This window comes from Euleptes europaea, chromosome 21, assembly GCF_029931775.1.
Source record: "Euleptes europaea isolate rEulEur1 chromosome 21, rEulEur1.hap1, whole genome shotgun sequence".
Classification (NCBI taxonomy): domain Eukaryota; kingdom Metazoa; phylum Chordata; class Lepidosauria; order Squamata; family Sphaerodactylidae; genus Euleptes; species Euleptes europaea.
The window spans coordinates 1,052,817-1,071,107 of NC_079332.1; the positions used below are offsets into that span (position 1 = coordinate 1,052,817).

Here is an 18,291-nt window from a genome sequence, read left to right on the forward strand (position 1 = left end):
GTTATCGGTGAAGAGATACTGTTATCTATTCAAGAGCTGGAGGAACGGGGGGATGCTCCCTACGCAGACATCCCACGTGTGCAACAGATGCCGAAACTTTTCTCACCTGGTTCTTGGTAGATATGTGACACGTTCTGAGCAATCACCACCTGATGCACATTGGGATCCGGCACAAGGAAAGACTCGTTATAAGGAGGCATAAACTGGAAAACAATCTGTTCATCATCTCCAAAGTCCCACCTGGGGAGAGAAGAAGATAACAGACGTTGAGGTAGACTAATGGAGAAACAAAATGTCTGCCGCCTCAGGTACTGAGCCCAAATTTCCCCCAGATTTATTTCTTTTCTGAGTTTTCTAATCCAGTCGACTTGGCTTAAGCAATTTGGGGAGGGGGGCGTTCTGTCCCATCAACTGGCCAATGAAAATAACCACACGCTCTAGGCCAGTACACAATGTCCAGTTTCATCAGTAGCAGAAGACAGAGTTGCAAGGGGAAAATGAGCCTGTGAAACCTACGCCAAGCCACTGAAAAGATTTTGCTGGTTTCGGTACAGGTGGGCTCAGTACTGGTGGGACTAGCCCAAGGTCACCCAGCTGGCTTCATGTGTAGGAGCAGGGAAACCAGCCCAGTTCACCAGATTAGCCTTCGCTGCTCATGTGGAGGAGTGGGGAGTCAAACCCGGTTCTCCAGATCAGAGTCCACTGCTCCAAACCTCTGCTCTTAACCACTACACCGGCCTGGCTCTTGAGATTTGCCTTAAAAACGGGTGCTTTGGGCTGACCTGTACAGGAGAGACTGATAGTCAGCGGTGTGATGTGGTAGCTAAAAAGGCAAATGCGGTCTTGGGCTGCATCAACAGAAGTATAGTGTCCAGATCATGTGAAGTGATGGTATTGCTTTACTCTGCTCTGGTTAGACCTCACCTAGTGTACTGTGTTCAGTTTTGGGCACCGCAATTTAAGAAAGATGTAGACAAGCTGGAACGTGTCCAGAGGAGGGCAACGAGGATGGTGAGGGGTCTGGAGACCAAGTCCTATGAGGAAAGGTTGAAGGAGCTGGGTATGTTTAGCCTGAAAAGGAGAAGACTGAGGGGGGGGGATGTGATAACCATCTTCAAGTACTTGAAAGGCTGTCATAGAGAGGATGGTGCCGAGTTGTTTTCTGTTGCCCCAGGAGGTCGGACCAGAACTAACGGGTTGAAATTAAATCAAAACAGTTTCCGTCTTGACATTAGGAAGAATTTTCTAACAGTGGAACAGGTTTCCTCGGGAGGTGGTAAGCTCTCCTTCCCTGGAGGTTTTTAAGAAGAGGTTAGATGGCCATCTGTCAGAAATGCTGATTCTGTGACCTTAGGCAGATGATGAGAGGGAGGGCATCTTGGCCATCTTCTGGTCACTGGGGGTGTGGAGGGGAGGTAGTTGTGAATGTCCTGCATTGTGCAGGGGGTTGGACTAGATGACCCTGGTGGTCCCTTCCAACTCTATAATTCCCTTCCAACTCTATAATTTGGACTGTGAACATGTATAGATCTGAATCAAGTTTCTACATGATAAGTTGCAGGTTTATGCCTGACAACTTGAGAAATTTCATGTTTCTGTGTGCAGATGCTGTTTATATACCATTAACTCATTATTTGTGAAGCATTTAAAGTCATATTTTGGCAAGGGCGGGGAACAACCCAAATCATCTGACAGTCATTAAAGAGGACTCTAACTGCGTTGCTTATTTGAGGTGTATGAGGGAGGGGGGCAGCAGGAAAAAAACCCAATGAGCACACTTACAAGAACGTGGCGTCCACGGCAGAGTCCACCGTAACCACAGCAGACAGGTCCACAGTAGTATTCTGAGGGATCAGCGAGGGGATCTCAGAGACCATCAGATCCTTCATCCTGTTCATCTTCTCCACAGTAATGTTGTAGTTGACGGTGACGTTGCTGACGTGGTTGGAGGCTGTGAGCTGCACAAAGCGAAGGCAAGCGGTTTTTTGTCATGCCACAGATTCCACAAACCTCGGGCCTCTAGGGCATCTGCATAACGGTGCCCTCAAGAAGTTCCTTCCCCTCTGGAAAATCTGCTCACTGAAAATCAGGACCATTCGGCGATTCGCAAGCCTTCCCCCCCCCCCGCCTTCCTTCAAGCAGAGGCTGGACAGTGGCCATAGCTGTGGACTTGATACTCCAACACGAAGTTGGATGAGATGACCTAGAAGGCCCTTTCCACTCAAGATCTCTGCTGTCTCACAAAGGTGCATGGTCAGGCACGAAATTTTGTGGGCACACCTGCCACTTGCACATAGTCCTCCGTCACAATTTCTGCTTTTCTGCTGGTGTGGGCTCACAGCAAAGAAGTAGACTGTGCAGACAGAGGGAGAACCCAGGAGAGAGTTTACCAGGAGGTAACTTTCTGGCAGGTGTGTAACCATTTGTTAAGCGGGTCCTCCATACCCATCCTCTCATGAATGCTACCACTCTCCTACTGATCCCGAGATTTCTATTTGCAGATGGAGAAGTTTAGCGAGATCATAATCACTCAGCACGATGGTATCGATGGTGACAAACACCAATGTACCCTTGGTATGAAGCTCATCTTTAATTACCCTAACCAAGAGGCAAAGGAAATTACATTATTTCCTCCCACTTCGAGCCAGATGTTGGACTCTGGCAAAAATTCGCTTGGCTTGGAAGGCCATGCAGGTGAGCTGCTTAGGAGGAAGTTTGCACCCACCTGTGCAGGCAGAGGGGGAACACAGGAGGGAGTTTACTAGGAGGGAATGATGACTTCTCTAAGCACCCTCAGAAGGATCTCTGCACAACATCTGGCTCCTCCAGCAGGACAAAACAAAGAGGCAAGAAGTGGGAGGTCTCAGCTTACCGACAACTTGTACACAGCAGGTGTCTGGTAGACGACCTTGAAGACGTTATTGTAGAAGGTGAAGGAGGGCTTGTCATCCACCGTCCACCTGAAGGTGACATCTGATCCGGCATCCATCATGGGGACATAGCTCTGAAACGGGTGGAAACAACAGGCACAGATCTGGGAGAGAATGCTAGGCCGCTTTGCATGAACACTCGCCTGACCGTTAAGGCTTGCCAGCCTCAGGCGGGACTTCTAAGAGCTGCCAGTTGGGCTCCTCCCTTTACCAAAAACCAAAAGAGAGGCCAGCAGCAGGAGAGGAGAGGCTACTGTTACAGCACAAGAGCTGGAGAGAAAAACAGGGAGAAGGGCCTTGCGAATGATGCTTTGTGAGCACAGATTAGTGGTCTCACTGCCTTTCAGAGGTAACGTTAGCTACTGATAAGGTAGGATTTCCGCATCGAAAGAAACTGCAGTCAGGAAATCCAAATTCTGCACCCAAGAGAGCTGAATTCAGTGACCTGAAATTTTCCACAGTTTCCCTTTTTTGCCTAATTTCATTCTGCTTTTGCTCTTTGTGGAATGGAGCTGTACTGGGCTGCGAAGCCCCCACCTGCCGAAGATTCAGTATCGCCCCCTCTGCAATTTCACTGGACATCACCCACAGCTCTTGGGAAAACATTGCAACCATGAGGGCTGGAAACCTAGGAACTTTCCCTGGAACGATAACTAAGATTCACAGCAAATTGAATTTCGCCCCCAGGAGTGCTTTCTGAACTCCCACAGAATGGTAGCAAACCCCTGTTTGAGTATTTATTTGTAATTCTGTATTTGGGATAGGAACCTAAACGCATTTCAGAAATTCACCCCCCCCCCCCCGGTGCATCCCGGCACCTTTCCCACAACTCACCACTCGTTTGTTCAGCAAGACTCGGGTTTCAGGGTCTGGGGTCGCCCGCAGCCCTCGGATGGGCTCTTCGGCTTTCACCATGATGCTGATGTTCTGGGAGCTGACCGCGTTCTCTGCCCACAGCACGACAGTGCTGAAGTTCTGCCCAATGCCATCCAGTGTGATTACAGAGAACCAGGAGTCTTTGGTTTCCCTGGCACACTCTGCCGTCAGCGGAGCAACTGTGGGGGGGCAGTGCCTTTCGAAGGGGAAGCTCTGGTTCCCCCCCAGCCAGCCGGCAGATGCATTCACCCTCGAAGAAACCTTCACCACCAGCCAAGTGCGGTTGGTCGGCACATAGATCTTGCCATCTTGAACTGCAGGGTAAATGACACAGAGACCCTGAACGGGAGGAACAGCCCAGAAATTGCAGGACAGATTGGTGGTGAAGACTCCATTGTCTACGGTGGCTCTCACAGAGTAGAGGCCATAGCGATCCACGCCAGAATTCTCTCGACCGATGATGGGCACCGTCTCTTCGGCCATGAAGAGAACCCGGAGGAAGCACACAGAGTCATTCCGCCAGCTGCTAGCAGCGTCGTGGGCAAGGAAGCCAGGGTCCCAGTCAGAAGAGGTTGAGGTTAAATAGCTGATCGGGTCAGATGGCACTGGGCTTGGGTGGCAAAGAAGGAAGGCGCCGGGTCCTGCATCATGTTGGATGCTAATGGTATCATTGGGTCCGACAAAAGCATCTTTCCCTCTGAAGAGCAACTGCAAGAGAGAGAGAGAAGCTCAGTATTTCAGATCCAGTCCTCGCTGCAGGGTGTTTACACAGCACCCCCGTCAGTTGTCGCTAAACGCTAGGGGAAGGGGGTTGCCGTTTACACAGTTGCATGTACACAAACACAACATGACGCTCTGATTGGGAATGGCTGGAAAGATTTCCTTTTGATGCACCTGCCAGCCCAGGAATTCAGCCCGAACACCAAACCCCACCCATCCACAAAGCGTCCAGCTAATCAACCTTTGCAAGTCTGGCTGCCCTGCGACGGAAGCAGAGAACAGGTGCAAAGATGGTCACGAAGCTCAAGCAAGAGAAACAAGGCAGATTTATAAGGGAAGGTGAATAAAACAAGGATCTAATCAAACTGGGAAGAAAATATTTCCTTGTGCTCAGCGAAGGCAATCAGACAGGACAACACTCCGGGTGGGTGTGTTGGAAGGAGAAGCCCAGCAGCACAGTTCCATGGCAGAAGAAAAAAGAGGGGAATGAAACCCAACCTAGAAAACAGAAGCTGGGTACACAAGGTTGGGTAGAATAAATAAAATATATAGATAATGAAAATATAATTTATTTAAGGCGTTATGTCAAGATAAAAATTTATTTTAAAAACGTTAAAACAGCACAATGGCATTTCCTAAGGTTGATATCTATTTGGCCTTCCTCAGTGGTCAACTGAAACCCATGTAAAACACACACACATATACATATACAGACAATATATATCAGACCAGGCATGTAATAGGTTGTATAATATATTACCAATTATACAAACATCTGGTAAGATTGTCTCAAGTTGTTATGTGGGCTGTATATGTCTCCCATATAAAATGTGTGCAATTATCAACCTGGTAAAACAATTATGTTATCATAAGAAACCAGCAAACCACTAACATCTGCGTAGCGCACTTCAAGAGCTGAAAGCACTTCACGTATATACCACTGCAGTAAGCTTGATTTTATGCTGCCACTTAGCCGTGACCCTACACCAACTCCCACCGTTCTCTTCTTTGACAGAGGAACCTCTTGAAAAAGGTGCAACTGCAAATTCAGCCCCACACTGAAAAAAGTCCCGGTGGCCCTTGAGTTCCACCACCTATTAGGGCACTTACGAGATACTGCTTGGAGGGTCCAGGAAGTACGTCAAAAAACGACTCTTCCAGCAGCCTGTTCCGGAGATGGTTTTCATGAAGGCAAGGATTGGGGTCAGCCTTGCTGGCAGCGGAGCCGTTGGCACACATTGCTGGGTCACAACAGCTCTCCAGCGGCAGGCAGGCGTTGCTCCAAGGGCACCACTGGAACCCAGCCGAACAGTCCAGCGGTGACCGAGTCCCGTTTCCTTGAGAAGCAAGGGGCAGGCCTGTGATGTTGGTGGTCTCCTCGCAATCTGAAGGCAGGGGGAAAGAAACAAACGATTAGCTGGTTGGGTCAAGAGACCTTCATGCAGAGGATGGGCAGGCCTTCTGCCGGGGATGCTCTAAGCGCTGGATTTCCTGCGTGGGGTTGGACTAAATGCCCTCCATAGGACCCTTCCAACTCTAGGACGCTATGCGTTTTCAATCAGTGACAAGTTACAGGAAGCCAGTTTACTTTTCCTTGTCAGGACATTTCAGTGAATTCCCAGTCACCTGAGGAACAGCAGCTCACCTTCCCCCAGTTCTGGACGGTGCACCTGAAACCGGACTTGAACGGTGTGGCGCAGCTCCTGGGTCACAAACTCCAAGGCCACTAAAAAGCCCCTCTGCCGAAACACCCAGCCGGGAAACGCCATCCTCTGCAAAACAAGAGCCTACATTGCACAGAGCTGCTGGGACCCCCTGGGAGGGTTCGCAGAGAGGAGAGGGCCAGAGATGTTCCTCACCTCCACTAGTCCGGATGGGGCCGACAGATGGTATTTTTCTGTGACGTTGCTCACCGCTGCGTGTACATCAAAGGCGAGGGCACCCAGGAAGAAGTACTCCGTGTTCAGAAGTATCTCTGCTTGGAGGCATGGGGAGGGAATTAGTCTCTCCATTTCTCTTGCACAAGATGTACACAAATATGTGCAAAACCCAGCTTTATGTCCAGTTTTCTGCTGATCTTAGATACCTGCAGAAACTCCACCGTGTCTCCGATATCCTTGTTTTAAGGAAGCATCGCTGTAAATCAGATACACCCTGACCTGTCTATCCACATTCCAGAAGGAAGCTTTTCTTTTTTTCCTGTTTCCGCAAAAATTTTCAGTTACTGTTCCCCACCTCCCTCCGCTTAGTTTGTAGGAGAACGTGTGTCAACAGCTGTCAAGAATCTTTCCCCCAATTTAACATAGAACAGGTTGGAGAGTTCTGGCCATAAGGAAAGTTAAGGGGAGCTGTCCACACAATTTTTATTATGCAATTTGGTTTTGGGGCGTGTAATTTGTTTTTTATGGGTCTTGAGTGGTCTTGTCTTATGGCAAGCCACCTTGAGCTGGAGAGGAAGCAAAAAATATCTACCACATCCAAGCTGGAAGTCAAAGCGTCCCTAGACAGAAGCAGAAGTCATGATCTGCCCACTATAGAGTAAGAAATGCCAGGGTAGGCTGAGAAGCCAGAGAATATGGATGGGAAGGGGGTGAGAGACAGTAAAAGCCGCAAAATAGAATGAAGAAAAAGAAGAAGAGTTGGTTTTTTATATGCCAACTTTCTCTACCACTTAAGGGAGACTCAAACCGGCTTACAATTGCCTTCCCTTCCCCTCCCCACAACAGACACCCTGGGAGGTAGGTGGGGCTGAGAGAGCTGTGACTAGCCCAAGGTCACCCAGCTGGCTTCATGTGTAGGAGTGGGGAAACAAACCCAGTTCACCAGATTAGCCTCCGCCTCTCGTGGAGGAGTGGGGAATCAGACCCGGTTCTCCAGATCAGAGTCCACCGCTCCAAACCACCAATCTTAACCACTACACCACATGGGCTCAAAAGATTAAGAGAAATTGTGCAAATGTACTCCCTTTGCGTAATTCATACAGTTCGCAGAATGGGGCTTTTCTTAGCACGTTAACCCTGTTTGCTGGTTTTCTTTTTAAAGCAGACGCGCGCAGGCCTGGCCTGGAAGGGACCGAAGGCGCAATTTACCCTGCGGCTTGTACTCGCAGACGTAGCTGTGTTTTGCCATGCAGAGGTCCGTGTTGCACTGGCCGGTGGGGCCCATCCGGACGCAGTGGTCAGCGTTGGATGGGTGCGGCTCTCCGGGGAGCCAGTTCTGGCAGCTCTGCAGATCGAAGCCTTCTCGCTGCCGCGGGTCGCCAGGGCGCGCCAAATCATTGAACCCGATCCAGACGTCCAAGCTCCTTGGCAAGGGGAGAGTCAAAGTTGAGAGGATTCATCAGAAAGACACAAGGGCTGGGCACGCAAACGGAGAGACGTGGCTTTGCTGGTAAACCCATTTCATTGTTTAGTAATAATACAATATTTAATGTCCAGTCTGGCTCTAAGCCACTAAATTCTTTAGATGCTTCTGAGTACAGAATCATAGCATGATCGAGTCATAGATTAAGGCCGATGTTTGTTTGTGAAATGATAGGTAATAATAAGGTGGCTAATAATAATAAGGTTGCCCTGCAGACAATTACATTATTTTGTATTTGTTACTCATGACAATAGAGATTAAGAAATATCAAAGATAAGCAGCTATCAGAACAAAGTGATAACCTGTGAAGTCAAACATCAACATATGTAAGCCAGTACCAGCTTGTCCCCTCCACCTTTCCCCAGAGGGCCAGGTAGCAGCCGGCAAACAGAGGACAATACGCCCCTAAACACTGCCATGAAGCATGCTGAGCAACCTCAGCTCATTCTCTCTCTCTCAGCCTAAAAGGATTGTTGGACAGATCAAAGGGGGAAATGAGAACTGTGTATGCTTCCCATAGCTCCTTGGCAGAAGGACAGGATAAAAATGTCCAAGATAGAAAAGTCGAAGTTTTTGAAAAAGCAAACTGCATGGGTGTGATCTCATACTCGCACATATCGTCCAAAGATGTACTTCAGTCAGCTCGCAGGCTTGGCCTCCCATGGCTGCAGAATCTGGAATATTGCAGAATACTGCCCTCTTGTAAACTTGGACTCAGAATCCTTGGCTTTTTTTGTGTGGGTGTCCTTTTTAAAAAGAAGTCACACCTCAGCTGTGCCCATCTCCCCTCAAGGTCCGCAGGCAGAACGGCACGGCAAAGAGGTCATAAACAACCCCCTCTTACCACTGCAAGTCTTTGCCAAATGAGGTCATGCTAAAAGGAGCTTTCGCAGCAAGAAAACGACGTCAAAAATAACTTGCTCTTGCAAAGCAGAAGGGCTTTTAATTTCTTTTTTCTTTCTTGTTTTTTTTTTTTAAGAAAAGGGCTTTAAAAATATGCTGAAAGAACAAGCCGCTGCTGTGCTTTGCTTCCGAGCTACTGGCACTTTAGCGCGGCAGAGCGGGGAAGTGGCCAACTACCTGCCATCTCCGAGAGGCCTGGAGAGATTTTCCTGCTCCCGTTCCAGCTATGACCTCATCGAGAGAGTCATTCAAAAATGCCTAGATGGACCGGTGCCCCCGCGGCCCACCCCTTGGCCTCAGCAGCTCCCAGAGGCGGTTGGTGCGCTTTCGGAAGGGAGATCGCAAGGAAGAAGGTGCATACGACCGTGCGGAGGAAGGGGGCTCTCTGTTGGGCTGGGGACAGGTTAGGGGGACAGAGACAGGCGGACAAAAAGCCGCGGCCCAGAAGAGGAGGGAGCCCTCCAGTGACAGAGGGAGAGAGAGAAAGAAAGTGGGTGTGTGTCCTGGCTGCTGCACAGTCTAATGGGAAACAGATTTCTCCTGCCATTGCTTTCCCACAAGAAACCATGGAAGCTGAGGGCCTTCCAAGAAAACACTCCACAGCACCCCCTATTCATCGTCTGCCACTAACTTAAAAGCAGGGGGAGAGGAGGAGGAGGAAAAAAACACCCAGTTGCATCCTGGAATCGCTTCCCATGTTTATCTAATAGGATTAATCTACCAAAGCAATGCAGAGAAGTGGATGACGGGACAGAAGGGGGGAAGGGAAGCCGTGAGGTTGAGGGCAGGGAAGCAGCTCTCCCTGGTCCACTTCTGCAGCTTCAGAATAGTCTTCCTGCACGGGAGGAACAATAGTCAAGCTGCATGGCGAGAACCCTTCCCAAAGAGGGCCTTTCTAAGGTGATGGCTCTGCACATGACAGGGTGAGAGCAGCCATTTGGGACAAGGGCAGGATCAAAGGTCATATCTTCCACGTGGGGGTAAGCTTTGGGAAGGGGTGTCAGTTCGTTAGAAACACCCACAGGCGCTAAAAAGGAGGCAGCAGAGACCACGTGTCCTGGCCAAGTTGCCCATCATGCCTGCCTGGGTCAGAACAGGGAAAGGGGCATCTTTGAGGCTGGAGGGAATCTAATGCAGGCACACGGATTGTTGCCCGGGCAGGCTTCGAAGCGGAGGAGATCCCGTCAGGGCCCAGCCTCTGAGGAAAACAGGCTGCTTTTTCTCAAGGCAGATGAAAGGGGGTGCCATGCAGTGGGAAGGCAGCGAGAACACAAGCTGGGAGGAAGGGGACCCTCAAACAACCCATGTTCTCGGCAGCAAGAAGAAGAAGAGTTGGTTTTTATACGCCAACTTTATCCACCACTTAAGGGAGACTCAAACCGGCTTATAATCCCCTTCCCTTCCCCTCCCCACAACAGACACCCTGGGAGGTAGGTGGGACTGAGAGAGTGTGACTAGGCCAAAATCACCCAGCTGGCTTCATGTGGAGGAGTGGGGAAACAAATCCAGTTCACCAGATTAGCCTCTGTCACTCATGTGAAGGAGTGGGGAATCAAACCTGGTTCTCCAGATCAGAGTCCACTGCTCCAAACCACCGCTCTTAACTACTACACCACACTGGCTCCTGAAGGCATTACTAGGAGCCAATGTTTCCACCTACAGTGGAGCGGGGACAAAGGAGCTCCCAAACATTGGCCTGTTTTCAACCCCGGAAACACAGAAGAGTGACAACTCCTTTACAGATGCAGAGTGCCTGAGGCTTATGAAGTCACAGATGTGCAGACCCGGTGAAGACTGAACCGTCCCTGTCACCCTACCCTGGGAATTTGCTTTGGGTTCCCTTCCTGTTTATGTCCCCGTGCAAACCCGCCCTTCCCTTTGAAAGCAGGTGTAGGAGAGGGCCAAGAGGCACAGGAGGGGTCGAGTGCCCCCATCCCATCCCAACCCTTTGCAAATGCGCACAACTCCACTCCTGTATTCACCACCTCTAGAAGAGACAGGTCTAACGAACAGTGGCTTGTCCGTATAGTGTGTTGCTTCGCCCTATTAAAATCAGACAGGACTTAAGGGAAGCTCCACACAGGCCTTTTGCTTACTCACCTGGTGACCTGGGACACCAAGAAACTCTGGATTTCCGGGCTGCTGACAAAGGCTAAGTCTCCGTTGCCAAATTCCTGGCAATGTCGCTGGGCCTCCAGCCATTCAGCTTTCTCCGCCACCAGCTGATAACAGTGTCTGTTCCCAGGGAAGACCACGCTGTCCGTGGGGCACATCGGGTGTACCTCTGCACAAGAGAGAAACAACATGGACCCCTGCAGGCTGTTCCCGCAAAGCTTAAGGGTCAGACCCTTGCAGAGGAAGGAGCCCCCCTCCCCAGGGCCAGACCCAAACAGGAGCTGATGCAACCCTTCCAAACTACCCCGGCAGATGATCTGAACGGTTCTCAAGGTGGGGGGACAGAAAGTCAGGAGAGGCAGCATGCTTGCAGTGAGTATGCTGATTTATCTCGTGTAAGTCCTTGAGCTTGGATGCCATGCATAGATATGGTTAGACCTCACCTAGAGTACTGTGTTCAGTTTTGGGCACCGCAGTTTAAGAAAGATGTAGACAAGCTGTAACATGTCCAGAGGAGGGCAACAAAGATGGTGAGGGGTCTGGAGACCAAATCATATGAGGAAAGATTGAAGGAGCTGGGTATGTTTAGCCTGAAGAGGAGAAGACTGAGAGGGGATATGATAATATCATATCCTCTCTCTTATGTGTACTTGAAGGGCTGTCACATAGAGGAGGGTGCCGAGTTGTTTTCTGTTGCCCCAGAAGATTGGACCAGAAACAACGGGTTGAAATTAAAAGAGTTTCCGTCTAGACATTAGGAAGAATTTTCTAACAGAGCAGTTCCTCAGTGGAACAGGCTTCCTCGGGAGGTGGTGAGCTCTCCTTCCCTGGAGGTTTTTAAGTTTAGATAGCCATCTGTCAGCAATGCTGATTCTATACCCTTAAGCAGATGATGAGAGGGGGGGCACCTTGACCATCCTCTGGGCATGGAGTAGGGGTCACTGGGGGTGGGGAGGTAGTTGTAAATTTTCTTCATTGTCCAGAGTGTTGGACTAGAGGACCCTGGTGGTCCCGTTCGACTCTAGGATTCTACACCTATTTGGTTACATGAAGATTACAGCTGGAAGGGATTTTAAAGGTCGTCCACCCTTAACCTGTATTCAACAAAGGAAATCCTTCCCAGATGTGTGTCCTGTCAAATTCAAGGCCTCAACTCACCTCGTTCAGTCTCGCCATCCTGTGCCATGATGCTGTACACGGCCGACAGGCCAGTCCCCCCTCGGTTCCTTATCTGCAGCTGCAAACTTTCATTCGTCTTCACTAAAGGGGGACACTGAAGCTCTATCTTTGCTGGCGGGGCCACCACCTCAATTTCTGTCTGTGCTGAGGTAAAATGACTGCCTGCAGCGGCAGTGGCGGTGACGTTGTAGCGCCCGGGCAAAGAGTACTTGTGGAGGACGGCTGCCTTTGTGGTGTTGAAAAGCTTGGTCTGGTCCCCGAAGTCCCACTGGAGGGTGCTGATGGCAAGGGGGACGCTGGCGCTGAAAGCCACCGCTTGGTAAAGGCTAGAAGGAGGCCTTGGCCCCGCTAAGGAAATGGGCAGTTGAGCCAGGAAAACGTCTGAAACGATGGAAGGCCCCCCACAGACTGGCCTGGGAAACAGCTCCGTGCAAAATGGCAAACAGTCTGTGGAAGAGTTTGGCTCGAGAGCAGCGCCGCACAGACAGTGTCCGTCATCGCTGAAGCCCCCGTAGTCCTGGCCTTCGACGTAGCAGTGAGCGCTGCAGATCTCCTTTGTCCAGTTCTGAGGGAGGTTGTATACAAACCGGACAACAGAATCGGCCAGTCCCGTGGTATTGTCTGTCAGGCACGCGATGTAGTCAGCCCCTGGAGAGGGATACACGCAAAAGAAGCCTCACATAAATCCTAAATCCCAAACCACAGTCTCACAAGCCCTTTCCTGATTGCACCTCTCCACTCATTCCCAAAGTATTCATCCCTCTTTTCCTGCGAGGCTGAATGAAAACCCAGAAGCAAACCGGAGGGAGAGGTGTAAGGCTTTCCTGTGTCGTGGGAACAAAATAATAACTTGCAGGCACTAGTGGGGCAGGCCTTAGTATAAGTATCAGTTTCCTTGTTTCTTCAAGCAATGCATCTTATCAATAGTGCAGCGCAAGGAGAACACTGGAATGAAGTTTTGCGTGTTTGGCTGTCAGAACTAGAGACGATAACAAGCACAATAACTTGCACATTTATTATGTGGTTAACATACGACTGAGGCCTTAGCTATTTGGCTCAGGATAATATGGCGCATTAGGAGACATTACAATCAAACACGATGGGCATAAAAGAAACAATTGTAAGAGAGTCACCTAAAAGTCAGTCAAAAGCTGAACTCCAATTTCTGGAATATAAGGAAAGGAAGTATTTGGCCTCCTTGAACATAAAGAATCAAAACATAAAGAATCAAAACACTGACAGGTTGGTGAAGCCCCCCTAGACAAAGGCATTGCTATTAATTGTGACCTGCTCTGTATAATTCCATCTTAGATTTGTTATCTTCTGGGGCCTGACCCCTTCCTCTTACCACAAGTAGTATCGGTGAACGACACGTTGAAAAGAGGAAGGTTGGCCGCCTCAGGTGGCTGGGCGCATTTTGTATCCAACGGGCGCACAATTTTCACTTTTCTTCTGTCTACCCAGCTGGGAAACCAGGCGAGATTGCAGTCACAAAGGAACGGATTCAGACTTAGGTTTCTGGAAACAAGGAGAGCAGTGAGACGGGCCACGTGGTACCTTCACAAGAGGAGGCCAGCAAGAATATTAATTAGGCCAACCGCCAATACCCCTCTGCCCCTAGTTGCACCCCTTTTAAGCGCCCCGCTTTATAAAGAACTGCATATGGTCAACAACCAAAGAAGCACGCAGTAATTAGTGCAATTCCATCCCCCTCACACAAGCACACAAATATTAGAATTGTACAAATAATTCATTCCGCTAATAATTGCTGTAATTATAAGCAGAAAAGAAGAACGAGTTTTGCATTAAGGAGCACCCTGCCTTTTCACATCAGATGAAAGCTACGGCGGGCCTATAGCCAATAGGGGGAACGAGGAATCAGAAAGGAAGAGAACGGGGAGTTTCCAAAAGCCTTCAAAGGGATTAAAAACATGCCTGTCGAAATCTAATGACATGCCTTTTGAAATGTCAGTTTGATAGAACAAAGGGGAATTCAGGGGGTGGGGGGCTAGCTGTAACTCCTGTGTAACATGGAGAATAAAAGAGAAAGGGAGGGGGAAAGGTTTAACTAAGGAGGTTGATAACCCAGGATTCTTTTCCATGTACAGTAGGTAGTGGAGGGGTACCCTGGACCACGGCCATCCCCAGAGAGTGGGCAGGATTTGTGACCCGATGCAATTTTTGTAGCAAGAGTCAGCAAGGCTGCAGGTAGGTAAATTTCACACTCTGGACTTAATGGGTCATACAAGGGTTAGGTGGTAATGTATTGTTCGAACACAAAGCACAGAACAAACATCCCCTATGCTTGCCTCATTCTATCCCACTGTCTTTGTAACTGGAATCTATGCATATTAACTCAGAAGTAGAGTTGTCCTATGCTCAAGAGGGCTTGCCGGCTGCAGGCTGCATTTGGAGGCCCCTGCTGAGATTTCCCCCAAAGGCCAGCCCCGATGGCACCACAAACTTGTAATTCAGCCCTGAAAGAGTTCACAGTATCTTTGTACACATCCCTCAATAATGGGGTCTTAATTTGAGAACGTAATCTGCGTTTTGAAAGGCAGGTCTAATTACGGGTTGGATCCCACAAATCCATGCGGCTAACAGTGGCGCCTTCTTCCACACGAGTAGTCTCCTGCTATCAGCAGAAGGCTCCTTGCCGTGGTGTAAAGAGCTGACGGAGGGACCAGGTCCACAGGATGCGACCCCATCATAAATAGCATTGTTTTAAACATGCAGTAACCAGCTAGAGTCAAAGAGCCGGGGCCCTGGAGGAATGCAAACTGTATTTAGCAACCCAGAAGGGCCGGTTCAGAAATGTCAGAATCAAAATAAAAATGTGCTTGGACTTACATTTCGCTTAAATTAAATAAATTATCAAATACTCCATCTTCTAACGTAGAAATCTTGTTGTTGCTTAAATCTCTGAAGCAAGAGAGACAAAAGGAGAGAGATAATCATCAGAGTGCCACAAGCCTTCCCCCCCCTTCTTGCTCCCTGAATATCAGCTGTAAGGAGGTGTTCCCTCCCCAGTGTTCAGAGCAAAATGCACCTTCTTGCTCCCTGAATATCAGCTGTAAGGAGGTGTTCCCTCCCCAGTGTTCAGAGCAAAACGCACCAAAGCGCTTGCTCATTTAGCAACCGCCTTTTGACTTCCTGTAGGCATAAATTCCACTTTTGCACAGAAACCGCGGGAGTCGCACTTCAGCCCGTAGGCCTCACCCTGGCCTGCTGCCCAGAGATAGAATTTCAGCCCGGGTGTCTTTGCAGACCCAGGTATCCAGCAGGATAAACAGCTAGTTCGTACTGGGCCTTGCCGTGAATCCACCTCTCCCTTCTGGCACCAGGAGCCAAAAGGGCCCACAGGAACGTCGAAAACTTTCACCTACTCAACCTGCTTAGGCTTGACAAGTCCCCCTCGTGTGCCTGCCTCGTTTTTCCTCCCTATTTTGGGCAACGATCAGGAAGGCAGGGGCTTTGGCTGGCAGAGGCAACACAGGAAACCAAGGAACCGAGGCCTTTAAAATCACAGCCAGTTCCACTATTTACAATCCAGTGGCTCAGGAGACCTGGGCACCGATACCCCCCTCTTTTCAGTCTGTTCAGACCTTGTCGTGGCTAGAGCTTCTGTTTCTCCCCCAAACTCCTTAGTTATAGGGCAGCATATAAATAACCTTGATCAATTGCTTTTGCAGTTAGCATAAGAATAACGGAAGTGGTTATTATGTTGTTTTAATAAAACATAATGCTTAGAAAAATACCTAACCTGTATTCAATCAGAATTGTAACCAAACACTGCCCAATACATCTATCTGTGAGCCAGTATGGCGGAGTGGTTAGAGTGTCGGACTAGGATCTGGGAGACCCATGTTCAAATCCACCAGGTTCAAATTCTGCCATGGAAGCTAGCTCGGAGACCTTGGGCCAGTCACACACAATCTCCCCCTAACCTACCTCACAGGGCTGCTGTGTGGATAAAATAGAGGAGAGGAGAATGATGTAAGCTGCTTTGGATTCTAATTGGGGAGAAAGGTGGGATATAAATGAAGTAAATAAATAAATGCCCTGACCTGGATGGCCCAGGCTAGCCTGATCTCATCAGATCTCAGAAGCTAAGCAGGGTCAGCCCTGGTTAGTAATTAGATGGGAGACCACCAAGGAATGCCAGCGTTGTTGTGCAGAGGAAGGCAAGGGCATTCAGAACAGAACTCACATGAAGCTGCCTTATACTGAATCGGACCCTTGGTCCATCAAAGTCAGTATTGTCTACTCAGACCAGCAGCGGCTCTCCAGGATCTCAGGCAGGGGTCTTTCACATCTCCTCCTTGCCTAGTCCCTTTAACTGGAGATGCCGGGGATTGAACCTGGCACCTTCTGCATGCCAAGCAGATGCTGTATCACTGAGCTATGGCAAACCATATCTGTTAGTCTCTTGCCTTGAAAACCCTGCAGGGTTGCCATAAGTTGGCCGCGACTTGATGGCATTTTACACACACACACGAATATCTAGTACAAGTGATCCCAGCAATCCTTCAAGCAGGTATACGTCATTCTCCTTTCTCCATTTCATCGTCACAAGCCTCTAAAGTAGGTTATGACGAGGATGTGTGGCTAGCCCAAGACCCCCCCCCCCGGGAGCTTCATGGCAGTGCGGGGATTTGAACTCGGTTCCTTGCGATCCCTGCTGACCTGCACCATTCTAGTTCTGCTGCACAATTTCTGCCACTTCTTGTAAGTCACAGAGAGGGTATTCCTTCTCAGTTCCTCGCCTCTAGCTTTGAGGTTTTTCCAGACATTTGTCCCCAGAGTTTTGGAAACTACCTTTTGTTTTTGTTTTAATGAAAGCAGAGATTCCCAGGATGCCGGACAGGAAACCTGATAGCCCCTTCCGTGCTTGCCTAGCACAACTGTGGATGCGTCCGCCCGCCCCCGGTAGCGGAATTTGAGCATGGTAACTAATACTTACAGTTTTGTCAGGGAAGTCAGATGTGCAAATGTCTTAGCATTTAAAGCGCTGATATTGTTACTGGAAAGATTTCTAGAGGGGGGATGAAACAGAAAGAGACAAGAGAGTAAAGCTTCTTATCTTTCACATTTATATTGCCTTTGTTCTGTCACCAGGAACACCAGGATTAAATGTTAAAATATGGCAGGAAAAATATATTAATGCAAAACACCCTTTAAAAAAAGTCACAAGAAACTACTAAATTTAAGTCCTTGATAGGGTTGATTAGACAATTAAATACAGATGTGTAACCGTTTGATCTTTTTTTTTAAAATTGAAAATAGCATGGAGCAGCTGCCAGTCTGAGTTGAGGGATGGAAATACAAGGGGATGCTTCATCCTTCCATCTTCCTGCTTCCCCTTCACTCAAAAATGGCTCCCCCTCAACTATTTTTCTCTGCCTGGGAGAAAAGAGATAGTCCCGATATGCCTTTTTCTCCTGGGACTGGGGGAAGGCAGCTAGAGAGGGCAGATTCTGAGCAGAGAAACGGTGGGAAGGGAAAGGGATGAGCAGACTCCGTCCATCCTCCCTGCTACCACCTTCTGACTTCCAGTTGCAGCCTCCAAGGTTTTTCTGCAGTGGGCGGGGTGGGGGGAGAGGGCAGATCCCCAAGAGGCAACTTGTGCATTCCTTGTGTGGCATCCAACGTTCGGCCCGTTGGTTAACCAGGGAACAACGCTGCCCTAGATTCCCTCACATGCACTTTTACTGGCATGGTTTTTAGAACTTTCCCAACATTTCACAACTAGAAACATTACCAGAAAAGTTAATTCCTTTTAAATTCCAAACAATGTGAAACAAGCCAGTGTGAAACTATTTCTTCTAAGGGTTATAAAATGGAGCTCCGTAAAGTAAAACATTTTGCTCCTTTGGACATAAGGTTGCTCGCATCTTCCTCTCAGCAGCCGGAGGCCTCAAACAAATCACCATTTTCAAGGGAGCAGAGATATGGTTTTAAAGGGTACGTCGTCTCCTTTAAGAATCTAACAGCAGAGTAGGGAAGCTGGTTTCGAATGGTGAAACCAATCAGAAGTTAAAGGGTAAAACCCTCTCTCCCTTCCTGGAATGGGTACAGGGGAGCTATGCATACTGCCCTGAGCATCTTAGAGGAAGGGAAGGAGAAGGACCGTGGCTGTGGGAAGGGAGCTTGGACTGCCTTTCACTGTGCTATTTCCTTGATCGACAATTGTCCCTGTGGGTTG

At 49.0% G+C, this 18,291-nt stretch overlaps 3 protein-coding genes and 1 long non-coding RNA gene across 4 annotated transcripts in view; all 4 read right to left on the reverse strand.

Annotated features, from left to right (window-relative positions):
• The window catches only part of PKD1 (polycystin 1, transient receptor potential channel interacting), a 30,773-nt gene extending 30,573 nt beyond the window's left edge, over positions 1-200 (reverse strand). The window contains exon 1 of the mRNA XM_056866184.1: positions 107-200. Coding sequence (XP_056722162.1) covers positions 107-200 — 94 coding nt within the window. The remainder of the gene's footprint in view (positions 1-106) is intronic.
• A 1,578-nt stretch (positions 201-1,778) lies between these two features.
• On the reverse strand, positions 1,779-6,295 carry LOC130492751 (polycystin-1-like). The gene is made up of 5 exons (XM_056866535.1): positions 6,172-6,295; positions 5,637-5,911; positions 3,765-4,514; positions 2,873-3,004; positions 1,779-1,958 (listed from the first exon to the last, which is right to left on the reverse strand). Exons 1-5 carry the CDS (start codon positions 6,293-6,295, stop codon positions 1,779-1,781), a joined length of 1,461 nt encoding a protein of 486 aa, XP_056722513.1.
• Positions 6,296-6,313: 18 nt separating this feature from the next.
• On the reverse strand, positions 6,314-13,392 carry LOC130492752 (polycystin-1-like). The gene is made up of 5 exons (XM_056866536.1): positions 13,374-13,392; positions 12,066-12,734; positions 10,893-11,076; positions 7,616-7,830; positions 6,314-6,501 (listed from the first exon to the last, which is right to left on the reverse strand). The coding sequence occupies exons 1-5, from the start codon at positions 13,390-13,392 to the stop codon at positions 6,314-6,316; spliced, it is 1,275 nt and encodes a 424-aa protein (XP_056722514.1).
• A 95-nt stretch (positions 13,393-13,487) lies between these two features.
• LOC130492436 (uncharacterized) lies at positions 13,488-17,123 on the reverse strand. Its single transcript, XR_008933885.1, has 3 exons — positions 17,050-17,123; positions 14,937-15,008; positions 13,488-13,604 (listed from the first exon to the last, which is right to left on the reverse strand). It is a non-coding gene; the product is annotated as an uncharacterized LOC130492436 (long non-coding RNA).
• Between the last annotated feature and the right edge of the window lie 1,168 nt (positions 17,124-18,291).

What these genes read in the sequence shown, in the direction of transcription:
- LOC130492751 (XM_056866535.1), bottom strand. Translation starts at nt 6,295, where the DNA reads ATGGCGTTTCCCGGCTGGGTGTTTCGGCAGAGGGGCTTTTTAGTGGCC. An exon ending in CCGTCCAGAACTGGGGGAAG is followed by an intron (nt 5,912 to 6,171) that starts GTGAGCTGCTGT and finishes CCCTGCCTTCAG; the next exon opens with ATTGCGAGGAGACCACCAAC. An exon ending in CTGCTGTGTACAAGTTGTCG is followed by an intron (nt 1,959 to 2,872) that starts GTAAGCTGAGAC and finishes CGCTTTGTGCAG; the next exon opens with CTCACAGCCTCCAACCACGT.
- LOC130492752 (XM_056866536.1), bottom strand. An exon ending in GGATGGCGAGACTGAACGAG is followed by an intron (nt 11,077 to 12,065) that starts GTGAGTTGAGGC and finishes TCTCTTGTGCAG; the next exon opens with AGGTACACCCGATGTGCCCC. An exon ending in CTGCGAGTACAAGCCGCAGG is followed by an intron (nt 6,502 to 7,615) that starts GTAAATTGCGCC and finishes GCCTCCAAGCAG; the next exon opens with AGATACTTCTGAACACGGAG.